This window comes from Oncorhynchus mykiss, chromosome 5, assembly GCF_057628025.1.
Source record: "Oncorhynchus mykiss isolate SJ-2025 chromosome 5, ASM5762802v1, whole genome shotgun sequence".
Lineage (NCBI taxonomy): Eukaryota > Metazoa > Chordata > Actinopteri > Salmoniformes > Salmonidae > Oncorhynchus > Oncorhynchus mykiss.
Window position 1 is genome coordinate 13095490 of NC_143026.1, and position 16207 is coordinate 13111696.

General features: G+C 39.7%; 1 protein-coding gene across 5 annotated transcripts; it reads right to left on the reverse strand.

Moving 5' to 3' along the window:
• Nucleotides 1–3076: 3076 nt before the first annotated feature.
• LOC110523222 (LIM/homeobox protein Lhx2-like) lies at nucleotides 3077–15931 on the reverse strand. 5 transcript variants are annotated; one of them, XM_090233751.1, is made up of 6 exons: nucleotides 13974–14579; nucleotides 13513–13675; nucleotides 12311–12513; nucleotides 11410–11792; nucleotides 7579–7784; nucleotides 3077–5444 (listed from the first exon to the last, which is right to left on the reverse strand). In XM_090233751.1, exons 2-6 carry the CDS (start codon nucleotides 13630–13632, stop codon nucleotides 5148–5150), a joined length of 1209 nt encoding a protein of 402 aa, XP_090089877.1. In that variant the 5' UTR covers nucleotides 13633–13675; nucleotides 13974–14579; the 3' UTR covers nucleotides 3077–5147. The 5 variants fall into 5 exon arrangements, with proteins under 5 accessions (XP_090089877.1, XP_021457401.1, XP_021457399.2 ...); XM_021601726.3 differs by having other exon boundaries at nucleotides 11410–11795; XM_021601723.3 differs by lacking the exon at nucleotides 13974–14579 and adding an exon at nucleotides 15807–15931 and having other exon boundaries at nucleotides 4181–5444; nucleotides 11410–11795.
• Nucleotides 15932–16207: the final 276 nt, after the last annotated feature.

Genomic DNA, 16207 nt, shown 5'->3' on the forward strand with positions numbered 1-16207 from the left:
AAAACACACACTCTCTCACACACCCACACACACAAACACACACACACACAGTTGACTTTAAACTGACATAAATAGGTGAATGTGAGGATCAGGGTCTGCTGGTTTATTTGTCAGCCACTGTCCTCCGTCAGCCTCATTTCAAAGTGATCATACAGACAGGAAGTTCTAGCCAACCTGGATTTGGCTCATTAGAATGACATGTGTTTATTCTCTTTCTATCCAGGGCATGCTTCATATCTAGCTAATAGACAGTAACTTCTGATCCCTGGTCAGATTGTCTTCTATCCAGGGCAGGATTCATATCTAGCTATTAGACAGTATCTTCTGATCCCTGGTCAGATTGTCTTCTTCCTCTTCTTTCTCAGCGATTTTATAGAATTCCAGTCTTCATGCCCATATTTGAGCAAATGGGAATATAACATTTTAGTTGGCCAGGGTACCAATAGTAGTAATTATGAAGCTCCACAGAAGAAGTGAAGCGAAATGTTGAACAAAACAACACTTTGTACATACTGCAGCTATCAAACAAACGTGTATAGTTATTAGATATGTCAAGGTCTAAGGTGTGGGATCCAGTCGTTTCAGCAGCGTTAAGATGGCTCCCTGCTTCTGTAGAATATAGACAGGTGTCCGTCGGCTACTATGACTGTTGTTTTGCACTCAACATTGCAATCCCCCAGCTGTGGCTAGTGTAAGCCCATAGCTGACTCACCAGGGTTGTGTTCATTAGGTCAAAATGTGTGTTTCTTATTGGACAAGTCCAGGTAGTCCTTCTATGTTTTAATCAGTTTTCTTCCGTTTGGTGCCTAATGGACACGACCTGGGTCTATATAACATACTACTTCCTTGATATCCATAACATGAGGTACATTTCTAAAATTCGTGGACCAAAATTCTTGGTGAGGGTGTTCTTCAACACCCATCCTACCAAATACAGCATTGCTACAAAACAGCCTCTAATTCTACTGTACCTGGGTCTTGTAACTTGGTAACATTGGGACTGGTGCAGTGTTGAAAGCTGGCCTTACACACTGTTGCCAGTGGTCCCTCATTTCTGAAACATACGTGATAACAAACACCTTGCACAGTGCTCCTACTGACAGGAATCCCCATGTGCTGACCAACTGAAAAAGGCATCTGAGTGGTAATTGTTTGATAAGAGTGCTATTTTCATGAATGGTATTACTTTGGTAGCACTGTACTTTAGAACACTACCTACCTGATGTTGATATTCCTCTCTCATACAGATGGAGGATCTTCATTTGATCACTTTTGTTGCTGAATATTTTCATGCTCACCAGGAAATGCAAACTTGTAGTGTATTTGAGTTTTAAAAAGGCTTCTAAAGTTTATAACTTCCACTTTGAATTTTCAGATTTGATTTGCCCTAATAAAAAAATGTATCAACCCCTACAAAAATGTCTGTTAAATATATTCCACATAATAATTAACGTTTCCTGTTGCTGCAGGATTACTTTGCTGCTGTAGCAAACTGGCTAAATTAAGATTCTACACCAGTAGTTTTTGCTTGGTGACAATTAAAATGTACCAAACCATGGTCCAATATTTTCAAATACTTCAAAGGGGCAATCTGCTATTGCTACATCCATTTTTTACTTTTAAATTAATTAAATGTACCGATTGATTCTTGAAGAATATAACTTAGAAATGCCTCATGAGTTTAGTTCAATTGTAGGTTCCCATCAGAATACAACCCAACATATAAGCTTGTTTTATCTTTTGTTTGTAAACAAAGTCATTGTAAACAAACACTTTATAGCCTTTAAAAATGGTTGAAACTATGTTTCTGATCTCACGAATGGTCAGTTCTTGCATTTATAGCTCTGTCTATGAATTTGAGAGTGGTTACATTTCTTCAGCCCCATCCCTCAGCTATTTACCAAAACAGTGGCGGGGTGCCCGCTTTGTCATTGTTTGAACTGCAGATTGCCCCTTTAAAGTATTTTAGGTGAGTTTGATTTAGCTTGCCAGGTATAATGGAACCAATGGAATACTCCCAAAATGGGACTATTGGAAATGTAAGAGTACATTTCCTCTCATGACATTGTAATTTCTTAGTAGATCCCAGGTGGTAAATAATGGTAAATAATATAGCCAACTTTTTTTTTAAAGTCAAACCGTTTTTATTATGATCAACTTGTGGACACATTAACAATTACCTGTACTATTGACCTTTTGCTGTTGACAATACTTTAAAACTTCAAAACTGCAGACTTCCTGTGTTCTCACTCTTCCTTTTCGATCAATACCCCTCTTTTTGTACAGGATCACTTAAGGCCAAAAACCGAGCAAGAGGGCCATTAAAGAGAAAAAAAACATATGACCGTTAAAAGCTTCGGTTTATATTTATTTTACCAAAGTTATTTGACTACGTTTTTAAGAGAACATTCTTCAGACCTCAGTAATTTGATTCAGCTGGTCTGGATGACGCTGGTGCCATGTGAAAATTGAAGACATATTGCTCAAACTCATAAGAGAAAGGCTCCCTCTACGAAACGTCTATTTTATGGTGAGATTTTTCTGGCGAGCTGCCAGCCACAGCAAGCTGATTTCCTAGAGTGGGTGGAAGCACTGTATTTAAAAAACTATATGGACAGAAAAGATAGATGCATTCAGTAATTGTACTGTCATTCAGACTCCCTGTAAATGTTCATGCCGAAGGTAGCTCTGGATAAGAGTTTCTGCTAAACGACACAAATTACATTATAATCCAAATGGGATTAATTATTTTTAAATGTCATTGGAAAAAGGCATGCAACAATGTTGAGACAATGTGGTCTCTCACAGCAACAAAACAGCTGGGGCATTCAATAGTGTGCAGATATCAATCTCTCTTTCAAGACTAGGTGGCCCTCCAACCGGACTCCAACGAACCGAAAATAGAACCCTGTGGAACACCACAAGTAATCCTTACTTTATACACAGCAAATACAATAAAAACGTATAGGTTCACATCTGTGCACATGCATCGTGTGTGTGAGTGCCTGTGCGCGTGCGCGTGTGCGTGTGATATCCTATAGGTAGTAACTTCAGAAAAACAACAGACTAGGTCAAGTTTTGTCCACCATTTTATGTTTTGAAAGAACTGAAGGCTTAAGTACATCAAAAGGGGGCAACTGTACAAGAATGGAAGGACAAACAAACAAACTAAAGACTGTGTAGTTAAAGGGATGTTGAATCCCAACAGCAGCTCTCCATGCATACAAGGATAAAGATAAGGTAAGAGCACCATCCTCATCCATAGGTAAAGGTAGTCACAGTCAAAAGGAAGGCAGCTTGATTCTCCATATCAGAAACACTCCTAGTCCTACCAGCTTCTAGTAGGCACCAAACAGGAAAACAACAGTCCAAAACGAGGAGGTACTACTTGAATTTGTCCAATAAGAAACGCTCATTTACGTTTTCCATTACAAAACGTTTTGCTACTGTGTGTCCGAATGAACACGACCCAGGTAAAGTTGGTTTATTTGCCAACCACACAAATCCCTGATTAGTTTCTCTGTACCAAAACCAATATTCAGACAGGTCCCCACAAGGAACAATTTTGTGGGGACAATTTCAATCAACCATGTTTTGTGCGAACAATTCCAAATAAGTATTTAGAAGTGGTCTTTAAGATTTTTTTAGATTAGGGGTGTAATTGTTAGATGTACCCATAAAGCATCTCAGTTCTAAGCACATTTCTTATATGTTATATCCTACATTGTGGGGACTTTGAGAATCAAAATCAGAGTGCTGGGTTTCAGCAGTAAGAACATAGAAAGACCTTCAGACTGAGGTAAGTATGGTGTGTGTGTGTGTGTGTGTGTGTGTGTGTGTGTGTGTGTGTGTGTGTGTGCGCGCGCGCTTGTGAGTGTGCATGACTCCCCTCTTTGATGTGTAGAAGTGCATTTGGTACAATATACTGTAGAAGTGTATCTGGTACACTATACTGATATAAACTCTTATGTAGTGACGAATGAGCCAATATTCAAATAGACCGATAATATCTCAACATGAAAAGTTCATCCATATGTTACAGCTATCAATTCATAAACCAAACAGTGTGATGCTGGAAAATAGTTAGATATGTTGTAGCTACTTGTGTTGTGTATTCAAATGCGGACTGTAAAATAGTATCATTGCAATTCCATCAAGCAACGAGTCAGATATCAATATACATCATATCTCATTTCCGCATAGGACAGTTTATTGTTACAAAATATCAAAGTTGTAACCAACTATTACTGGTGTGTACTGCAAGCAATGACTGAGTCTAAAAGATAATGACCATGATATCTTTATATTAACTTTATCAATGTAATTCTAATTCTCATCAATGCTATTTCTATTTCATCGATCAGTCCTCACTGTGTGCAGAGTGAATTGTAAAATAGAATTGCTTTCATTGCCATGTTGTAAGCAAACGTGGTTTGTCAGTGGGTCACCCATCCTTCAACCAAATCTTTCAAGAAATATGCCACCTAGATCAGACATCTATCCGATCAGGGATTCCTCAGTGTGATAAAATATATAAGGCACGCTAGAGTCTTCCGGATAACCTTGCTACAGTACTTTGTATCTGCATTTTACACTCTCCAATGTTTTTTCCAAATACATTTTCAGTTTCACAGTCCTTTCCCATTGTCTTTTTATTTTTTTATATATTTAAAAAAAAAAATCTCTACCTAGAAACAGAGTGGTCGGGGTGGTGGAGTGAGAATCTACATCTCGGTAGTATCAGTCAGCCAACGTGGAAAGGAAACAAAGATGAAAACAGAAAAAGTATCTTCAGCTCTTGATGAAATCAAGCCGACCGCTCTGTAAGGCTTTAGTTGCTACTCATACAAAGACTAGAAATAGACGGGGCAGTAATCTGAGGTCCACGGGGAATATCATGTATTTAAGTGTCTCTCTCTTCAGTCTCTTAGTCTTTGAGTGACCTGGTGTGGTGTTGGATGGGTTTAGGGAGGGGTGGGGTGGTGTGGGATCGGTGACCTCAGAAGAGGTTGGTAAGTGTGGTCTGGGATGGGGTAGGTAATATCAGAAAAGGGTGGTAAGGGTGGTTATTTGATGGGGTGGGGTCGGTGACATCAGAATAGGCTGGTAAGGGTGGTCTGCGATGGGATGGGGTGGTGTTGGTAACATCAGAAGAGGCTGGTAAGGGTGGTCTGGGAAGGACTCATACTCATGGAGTCGTGGGGGTCCATGCCCCCCGGCACGGCGGTCAGTAGAGGGTTAACCGACGGAATAGAGGGGCTTGTCAGGTCCGTGAGGGTGGTGTGGGTGCTAGAAGGACTCATTGAGGCGTTGGAGAGCTCGGAGTGGGGGCCCGAAGGCGACCCCCCTGGTAGAGTGGACCCGTCCGACACCTTGTCCATCCCTGTGCTCTCCTGACGTAGTAGGTTCCGTCTAAACTTGGCCCTGGCGTTTTGGAACCAAACCTTCAAAGAACCAAAAACATATTTAAATGTTTGCTCATTTGAAAAGTGTTAGTGTGGTGAAAAGAAGCTGCAGGGCTGCGGGGAGGGGGGGCAGAGAGAGAGCGGGGGGGGGGGGGGGGGGGGACAGAGAGAGAGCGGGGGGCTGGGGGCGAGAGAGACAGAGAGATGGGGGAGGGGGGGAAGTGTTTCAAATCAAAACGACAAACATGAAAAATGGAATTCATCAAAGCCAAACGCTGGCTTTGTTGTCCTCGTTTTGTTCATTATATCTGTGTTTTACAGCATGTCAGTTTTTTCTCATTTGCAGTTATTTATACTTGTGCAAATGGTCCGCTGTGTGTTTTTTAATTCCCCAATCGAATGCTAAACAGCTGGTACGATAACTCGCTGACACTTTTTTTCTCACATAAAAAAAAAAGATTTAAAAAAGCTTTGGGTCCTCTCTTGATAGGCTATGACTTATACCAAGAGATATCTCTACTGATTGTGTGAGGACTAAATGTTTTTACTCTTGTGTAATTGTGCTGATTATGTTGAATGGGATGGAAATAGCTTGGCCGGTTTGTTTGAGATAATCGTATTACTTGAGCGATTACATAAATCAAAAACTTCCCTGATAGATTTGTTTTGCATTTTGCACCATTATCATTTTCTTTATTACCACAGTACAGATTCAGGGAGCGCAATTTCTAATATTATGTTGTGTCAATATTTACTACTACTACATGTAAAACAAGTACACATACAGTGGTGGAAAAAGTACTCAACAGTCATACTTGAGTAAAAGTAAAGATACCTTAATAGAAAATGACAAGTAAAAGTAAAGTAACCCGGTAAAATACTGCTTGAGTAAAAGTCTAAAAGTATTTGGTTTTAAATGTGCTTAAGTACTGTGGTGGAAAAAGTACTCAACAGTCATACTTGAGTAAAAGTAAAAAGTTAAGTAAATGCTTTACATCAAATTCCTTATATTAAGCAAACCAGACGGCACAATTTTGTCTTTTAATTTTGCCCCTTATATATAGGGGCACACCAACACTCAGACATCACTTACAAACACAGTATTTGTGTTTAGTGAGTCCGCCAGATCAGAGGCATTAGGGATGACAACACGTTATATTGATAGGTGCATGAATTGGACCATATTTCTGTCCTGCCTGAGCATTGAAAATGTAACGAGCACTTTTGGGTGTCAGGGAAAATGTATGGAGTAAAAAGTATATATTTTCATTAGGAATGTAGTGGAGTAAAAGTAAAAGTTTCCCAAAATATAAACAGTAAAGTACAATACCCCACAAAACTACTTAAGTAGTACTTTAAAGTATTTTTTTACCATCAAATATGGCCCAGGTTGTTATCAACATTATCATGTGGTTCATTACCACATTATCACAGCACATATAGTACATTATCTTACCACTGAACACCACTAAACAATAATTCTGCAGTAGCATAATAGCATTATCATGATGTAAGTCAACATCAGCCCATCTCACAGTTAATACATTATCATACTCCTAAATACTACATTTCCACAAAGGTAAATATTACAGCATTACCAGATCAATGCAACCACACAGCTAGCCTTGCAACAGCAACTGGCAACAGCAATGTGGATTGCTGCCTTGCCCCAAAGGTTAACACATTATCACTGGGATAAAATGATGCACTATCCCACTGCTAAACTGAGCCTCCCTTTTGATAAAACGATCTGACAAATGCAGTAGCTTGGGCTCAGAGATACTGTATATACATGTTGAATTTAATTCTGTGGGATTGGGACTGTGGTGCACTAAACCGAAGCATGCAGATATCCCGAACAAATAGGAATGATGTATAGTATTCGTGACTGGTTAAATGCAATGCAGCTCACGCTTATCCAATGAGCATCAAGGCAGTTTGCACTTATCCAATGAGCATCAATGCCCGTATTCGTCTCATAGTAGAAGTGCTGCTCTAGGTTCTGGACCCCCTGTCCTTATCATCTTTATTATTAATATTATCTCAAACTGATCCTAGATCAGCACTCATAGTCTGAGACACTTTTTCAACATGGGCTCAGCAGTGGACTATATACAATAACATACATGTGTGTAAATAATTATCCTTTATAAAAATGAATCCTCTTTCTCACCTGCAGCACCCGTTTGGTGAGACCTGTCTTCTGGGCCAACTGTTTCAGGTCCTTGGCGTCCGGATTGTGGTTGATGGCAAAGTAGGACTTCATGGTCCTCAGTTGGTGGTGTTTGAAGGAGGTGCGCATGCGTTTGGACTTGGAGCTGGAGGAGTAGTGGGAGTCTCGGTCCAGGTGGTCTCCATCGTTCTCGTTACAACTTAATGCTGAAGGGGGCGGGACAACACACACAGTTTAGTTTATGGTTACGATATGATACGATTCAATACGATACAATAAGATATGTACGATACTTTGTTGACCATTTTCATGGAATTTATTTATTGTAATCTCCCGTGGGAAGATTCTCGGGTCGAGATTCGCTGGGACTCTAAATTTATCTCAAGCATAGATACAGTAATGTATCACGCAGCAGACCAAATTATTCAAGATTTTACTTCTGTGTTAACTGAGATTACATTTATTGTTAGATTCATTGGGATTACATAATCAGAGTTTTCCAATGTGTTGTTGTTGTTGCTGTTGTTGTTTTTGTGAATGCTACGGCAGACAGACCGTGTGTCTTATTTGTTGACAGGAAAGCTCATTACTCCTTAATACCCACAACTCTGAGAGAAAACAAAACAAATAATAAATCATATAAATAAATAATATGTTGACATGAAAAACGCACGAGATTGACTGGGTAGCAACACATATCTTTAGTGTTCTCATCACTGTGTAAGTAGTACAGTGTAAAAAAGTATTGCAATTGATCATTATTAGACTGAGTTTACAGCATGTTCACTTTTTGCTTCTGTAAGTACAGTGTAACAATACAATAATTGTTGTATATACTGGAAAAATCACTGTAAAGTGTTACTAATCACTCATTAAAAAACGGGGACAACAAATCCATTTGCCAAAGGAGTCAATAGATAATACAACGGGAAATGCCTAGTGCATATTAAGGACTTTTTTCCAAAAGAACACCTTAAGGCAGAGACAGAGTTATGACTGCTGCCATGCATTTTCACAGTGAAGGAACAGTGTGATGCAGTGCAGCCAGGGTTTGATAGACTTATTTTTCACTGTGAAGGGACAGTGTGATGCAGTGCAGCCAGGGTTTGATAGACTTATTTTTCACTGTGAAGGGACAGTGTGATGCAGTGCAGCCAGGGTTTGATAGACTTATTTTTCAGTGAAGGAACAGTGTGATGCAGTGCAGCCAGGGTTTGATAGACTTATTTTTCAGTGAAGGAACAGTGTGATGCAGTGCAGCCAGGGTTTGATAGACTTATTTTTCACTGTGAAGGGACAGTGTGATGCAGTGCAGCCAGGGTTTGATAGACTTATTTTTCACAGTGAAGGAACAGTGTGATGCAGTGCAGCCAGGGTTTGATAGACTTATTTTTCACAGTGAAGGAACAGTGTGATGCAGTGCAGCCAGGGTTTGATAGAATCTGGACCTCTTGATGATTGTGAAGGGTATGTCAACAAACGCCCTCAGGTGGCAGCAAACCCCAAAACAGAAAGAAAGAACGAAAGAATGAAAGAAAGAAAGAAAGAACGAAAGAAAGACAGAAATAAAGTAAATAAGAAAGAAAAAGGAGAAGAAAGAAAAATAAAGGCCTTATTCTATATTGTATAACACTGCAGGCTAGAATTTGATTAGATTTGAGATGTAGGGTCAAAGAAGTGGGTCAGAGAAAAGGAAGATAGGTCTAGGCCTATGTCCGTTTGTTTTAGAATGAAAACTTGTATTTCATTCAAATGTAATTAGACTTTATTTTATATATCGTTTATTTATGTATTTATATATCAGATTTGGAGGAAATTGTGCAAATAATAGTACCCATTTATATATCAATTTTATACCACAATCCTGACAAAAAAAAAAGTTATTTGTTTATAAAATAGGTCTTTAAAATAATGTATAAATATTATGTAATTACATTTTCATGCTCATGGTTAGTGAAGCACACTCAGAACTATACAAAATGTTATGCAAATAAAAATCCAAAATCTCTTTCCCAAAACAGAATGCCAGAGAATGGATCCAATATTTTAACTATTAGCGCTACCATTCATGTTTAACTCAAGTGCTTACTGCGGCTTTCGACTTTTCGCCTTTCTCATTCAAATCACCTTATGCCACCGCATTATAGAGCTACACAAATTTAGATTGTAGATCGTATCCTTTTCTCGAAAAACAGATATTCGTTCTTTGGGGAGGACGGGCTCGTGATAATGGCTGGAGCGGAATTGGTGGAATGATGGTGTCATTCCTTTCCATTTGCTCCGTTCCAGCCATTATGATGAGCCGTCCTCCCCTCTGCAGCCTCCTGTGATATACATATCTAGGCCTATCCTTATTAGGCCAATCCATATTGTCCTGATCCTACACATGTAACTAAATTTGTAAATGATAAGTAGACATACTGAATAGCAAGTATCGCTTTTCAAAATGTCAGTCGTGTGTTTTTTCCCACAAAAGTATGACAGAACAAGAGCTCCGTGGTGGTGCGCAAGTCGGTTCTTTATTTATGAAGGGGTAACATATTACTGGATGTGGGAGACTTGCTCTCCAGCCTCACTGGGGAAGTTTAAATCAGGATTCTACACAGGTGCTCCCATGTTCTACAAGCAATCCGACATTGATTTACCGACCCCAAAACCCAACAAACAGCGAGACTCAACAAGTGAACGTGGGGCTGGGAATTTGGTCGTGTCCCCCCCCCCCCCCCCCCCCCCCTCTCTCTCTCATCTTTTTTGAAGTCCTACTCCCCATCTGAGCTATTTTCCACTTGTCTGCTTCTATTGTCGTCTAAAAATCTTTCACATCGAACCACTCTCTTTTTTTTTAACGAGGTTTGAGAGAGGTTCCAAGTTTTGAGAGGTTTTAGAAGACTAAATCGACCGTGTATGAGAAAATGTTCAATGGAAATAAGTGTAACATTTTCAATAATAATCCTATGGAGTGTTTTAAGACATTACGTCATTATTCACACGTCACTCTGTAACATATTGAAATGGAACATAGAGGATATTAGTGTAGGACATGCAGAATTGAGTAGGCCTTCAGAAGCTGTTTCTCTTTGAATGCATGAACGCCGTTTAGTTAGTGGGCTATGCGAGTTCATCTCGTCGTTTTTTTATTTATTATAGATAGTTTATCTTAATCTATTAGATTGGAAGTGGATGCATCAGTAGGCCCAAGCGCGCTCCCATTCCACAAATCAACAGAGGATTCCAATGAACTTCAAAATGTTCCCTTACATCTTTGACCAAATAATAGATCTTGTTAGAATAATGCTGTCTAATAAAGGTGAGTTATTCAATAAATCAACATAGATATCCGTCAGATTAAAAATACTGCAGGTTTAGTCTCTGCGTAAAAACATCCAAAGCACAACATTGCGTAATATTACGTACAATTTGATGGAAGCATTTAGTTCGTGCATAGGCCTACTGATTAACTGCTCATTGTTTTCCAACGTTTCAAAGTTTGTATAGACATTTTTATTTCCCAAAACGGTTCAGACAAAATATGATATTTCTCACTGAAAGTAGGTAACCCAGTCCATCGAAATAAGCGACAGATCTTTTTCAGAAGAGTGTATTTCCATCAAACTAAAATAGTTCAAGTGAGTCCATCAGTCCACTCTTTAGCTCTTAATTATCTTTCATTCCAATAGAGATATCACACACACTATGAAATAGAGTAGTCATTTTTTCTTTCATTTCAACATTAGTCAACCGCATTACAACTGTGTGTTACTGCTTCGTGGCACTTTTGTTGATGACCATAATGCCATTCATGGGTAACCGGTATATACAAACTCGTCCTACCTGCGTTGTAAGCAGCCAGATCTGCTCCAGGCCCGGGACTTTTCCTTTTCCTCGGCCTTCCTTTCTGCCCCGTACCGACGCCGTTGTAATACTGCATCCCCAGCGAGTTTCCCGTGCCGCTCTCGCCAAGTCCTTTGCCCGAGGCTACATCCCCCGCGTGATTGAAATGCGCTTGATATTCCCCTTGTATGAGTGTCTCAAAGTGAAGCCGGCAGTACACAAGACTGTCCCGCATTCCGAAGTGATCTCCGGTCGTGAGCATTTTGTTGCAGCTAGTACAGGTGAAACAGTTCAAGTGGTAGACCAAATCCCTCGCCCGCATGACCATCTCCGACGCCGAGATCCCGAGATGGCACCGGGCGCACCTCTGGACGGAAAACCTCCTGCTTGGGAGAAGAGAGCGGATGACACAAACACGTACAGAATTTAGATTCACAACATGGTCAGCAAACTTTAGTTTGTGGACAATACGACGAAGAACATTGATGTAAAGTTGTTATTAAGCAATACAGGCATATTAATTAACATGCGTAAAAGATGTCATGCCTTCAGGCCTTCATATTTGTTTGTGTATTCTTGCCATTTTGCCACTTCAAATATGATATTTTGGTTTAGACTAGTAAAGCATCCAAAGCAAGCACAGGCCTGCCAGAATCGTAATAGCATAGGCTAATTTGTTGTAATTTGTATATAATAAATGTATAACAAGCTACCATGCTTTGGGAACATTAGCCTATACCATCACTAACTCTCTGAAAGGGGTTACAGGCTTGTCATTGGAGTAGCAGCAGCTGGTGCCTAAGTATGCTAGTTGTAGGCGTAATTGGATGTCGCTCTTGTTTTCATGCTTGCTTGGCCTGTTGTTGTTGTTGTCATAGGCGTAGCCTTGTGTTTTGGTTACCTGTAGTAATCTTCTTTGCAATAGATGCTGCCGTCTTTACTGAAACAGGTAAGCTCGGACTCGAGGTTTAGTTTGCACTCGCAGCACTTGAGACAGCGCATGTGCCACTGTTTGTCCACCGCGAGCAAGTAGTAGCGGTCAGATATCTTTCCCCCGCATCCCGCGCACAAGGCCACACGGTCGCTGTTGATGGACGTCATACTCTGAACAGGGAATGGGAAATCAGTTTTATGTTTACAATAAGAACACATTATTGATAGTATATCACCATTGGATGTCAAGGCCAATACCGTATAATAGTCAACATTTTACGCACAGATATTTAATATGTGTTCATATACTTTTTAGGGATACAGCCATGAAAGCAATATATAAAACGATAACACTAGATATACCCTAAATGTGGGATGATGTAACACGTAGGCCTAACACGTCGGCCTAAAAGGTAGGCCTAACACGTAATCCTAGCCCGGAATATTTGAATGCAGCAGAAACCATATTTTTTTTGAGGCATGTACATCATATATTATGAAAGAAAAAAAATATAAATGTAATTTCGCATCCTTATCAACATTTCTTTCACATGAAACACTCAATATTATCACAAATTAATTAGTCGTGGGACCTATTGCAAAACATATTCGATTGGGCCTAATAAACAAATAAAAAAAGAATGAAATATCAAACATTATAATTGTGTTTAGAGCAATGAATGCTTCTGGAAGATTTTACAAATTTTGGACAATTCTTATAATATCCCACCTAAATAGGCTATCAAAGTGCTGAAGATTATTATCTGTTAGATTGAATTATTGGATTGTGAATGAACATGCAATGGCCTTAAAATGGGCAGACATAGGACCATGTTTAGTGTAAAAGTTTTTACCATAATTCTAAGTGGGCCTATGTACATGCATCTGAAAAGAAACTTCGTGAATCAAACGACAAAGTTATTGTAGGCTAACATGTTTTTCCAGAGGCATACGAAATACTAACCAATAAATCATGAATAATATACTTTACGCACACAGGGTTTGCAAACGTGAACGGCTAACGGCTAAGTGCTGCTTGCTATCTTATAAAGAATTATATTTTAATCGCAGTTCACTTTCTATGCATATATTCCGTCGAAATTAAATATTTATGTGTGCTATCACATGCCTGAACAGCATAGGTCCTTCTTTAAAATGACATTCACCCACCGTCTCAGTTTCCCCCATGTCTATAGCCGAACTGATGGCGGTAGATTCGCCCTTCACCCTCCGGTCCATCTCGTCGATGACCCCCTGCATCTCGCCTCCGGGGAGCCCGTGGAAGAGCATCGTGGAGACTGGAGGGCTACACTTGCAAGCGTCTCCCTCAGATCTGCAGGCCAAAACTTCCATGAGACGCAAATTTAGCCCATGCATTTAAAGTGAATGGCTCCAATCTATTGTTTTAGAAAGTCAAAAAATCCAAGCCAAGAATGATGGTAGGCTACAAAAAAATAGAAAGATATTGAGAAAACATTGTCGTTTACAACACTGTGCTTTGTAATTGCAGGGATTATTAGAGTAAATATTCAGTTTTCTATATAGGCTATAGTTTTTGAACACGTTATGAAAATCATATAAAATATCCTACTATTTACAAACAATAGCTCAGAAGTGTTATAGAAACATACCAGCAAACCACAATGTAAACTCTGGATCCAGTAACAGCGCTCAACTTGCAGATTTCAAGATGCACAAAAATGCCCCAATTTCAGTCTGTCATCGAATTAAAGTGATCAAGGACTACTGCAAACGTTCAACTTGCATTACGACCAAAATGGACAAGGCAAAAATTATTCCAAGAGACAATACAGAAAGAAAAAAACAACTAAAAACACGGTAGAATTGTAGTGGTGAGTAGTATCCTGGCCTCCACTCTTGAGTTCACAACAGCGAATTTCAATACTGCTTGTGGATGCTGGCGCAAAACATTTCAAAACCGACGAATATCGATCGAATATAACAGAATAACAAACGCAAGGAAGCAATGCGTAAAAACGCACAATTGTTCGTGTCCAGCACTGGTTATTACAAAACAGACGTTCTTTTCTTACAGGTATCCAGCTCTTCGGCTAAGCGATCACTGAGCTCTATGTGTGTGTGTGCAATTTAGGAGGAGGAGTTGACTATTGGTTCGATGAGTACAAATCTCTTATCAAGACTCTCCGCACCGGCCTCACAGCCTCGTTTCGCTTCCCACCTTCTCCGTACCTATAGCTACACTCCGCGCCTTTTCTACGGGGACTTGTACGTCACGCAGCTATTTCACTCGTTCATTGGTTTGCAAACGTCACCAAAATGATCCTTATTTCAACATTGCTCGAGTTTTAAATGTAAAAGCCCAAATGAAGACCGTTATGTCTTCTTGTGTTGTTCAGCGTTATTGTTTCCTTGTGGTCTTCGATGTCACTGAGATGATTATGAAGTTTTATTCATTTCTATAAAATACAAAAGGATTATTATTATATTTGGACTTTTCATGTAATTTAATCTCAGGACAGTTAGTGTTTACATAACAACGCATAAACATTAGCAAACACGAATAACCTATTCAAAACGTATTTGCACGTAAAAAGTTATGGTAAGATCTCCAGTTTTTGGAAATGGTGTGATGTCAGAACCATGGTATCCGCGTTACAGTAGAAACCTTATTACTTTATGTAATTATTTCTTTAGGTATGGACTGTACACTGCAATTCAGCTCTTAGCTGACAATTATGTGTACACCATTCAATAAACTAAACTAAAACTAAACGAAAATCTAAGAAATATTAGTAACTTATAGATGCTGGAATTCAATCACACTCCCATTTGTGTCATTGCCAAACTACACTAGGGCTATGTGAGGGATCTACCTAGTCTGGAAATAGACTTAGCTCATGCATTAACAATTATATTTCACTGAAACGAATAGCATACTGTTTACAATCCTATTGATTGAATTTGGAAACAGAATACTCGGATTTGGCTATATATAACGAACATTATTATGCTTTCTGAGTTTATCACACATTGGACGGTGAATGGGAACGCACTATGGCATGGTTGGCACAGTGCCGTGTGTGTGTGTGTGTGTGTGTGTGTGTGTGTGTGTGTGTGTGTGTGTGTGTGTGTGTGTGTGTTAATATGCGTGCCCGCGGCGTGTGTGATATTAAGTAGGCTAATCTTTCGTCCATCTCAGAAAAGTTACAGAAAATCTTTTGTTCATTTGTTTTTCCCTTGTTTTGTTATATAACTGTAATCACTATTAACATAATGACACCATTGTGGTTTTTATTAATTGTAATAATTTGTAGTTTAGCCTTGCCAACTGATTGTGTAAAAAAATAATGAGAAAATCAGAAAATTAACTATTGGGCAAACTACACCCCAGACAGACGGTCAATGTCTGACTCCGCGGTAGAGTGCCATCCATCTCAACAAAGGGAAAGTGACAGGTGAACAAATCACAGGTCCTTCTTTACCTTACTGCACCTCTTAGCGACGTCATCCTTTCGCTGCAGCCGCTGACTCCTGGACCATCTGTTCGCAACCCCAACAGGCACATTGGACAACACAATGCCCGGACCAGCTCCGTCGCAACAGCCGTGACTTAAAACCCAACAAAGAAGAACAACGCCTTCGGCCGCAGGGGACCGGGGCTCTCGGTCGCCCCCGACATCATACCACCAGCGCCGGGGCTGCAGCAGAATAGCTTGTGATTAATCCATGTAATTAACAGCCATTGAGCGTGTCCATACACTGATTTTACCTCCATATTTCTTCATCTGGCTGTGGCTATATTGGCTAACTTTCTGGGACTCATTGATGGGTGGCCAAATGAGGCATCCGAAATGTTTAAAAATTATTTCATACATTTTTTTGA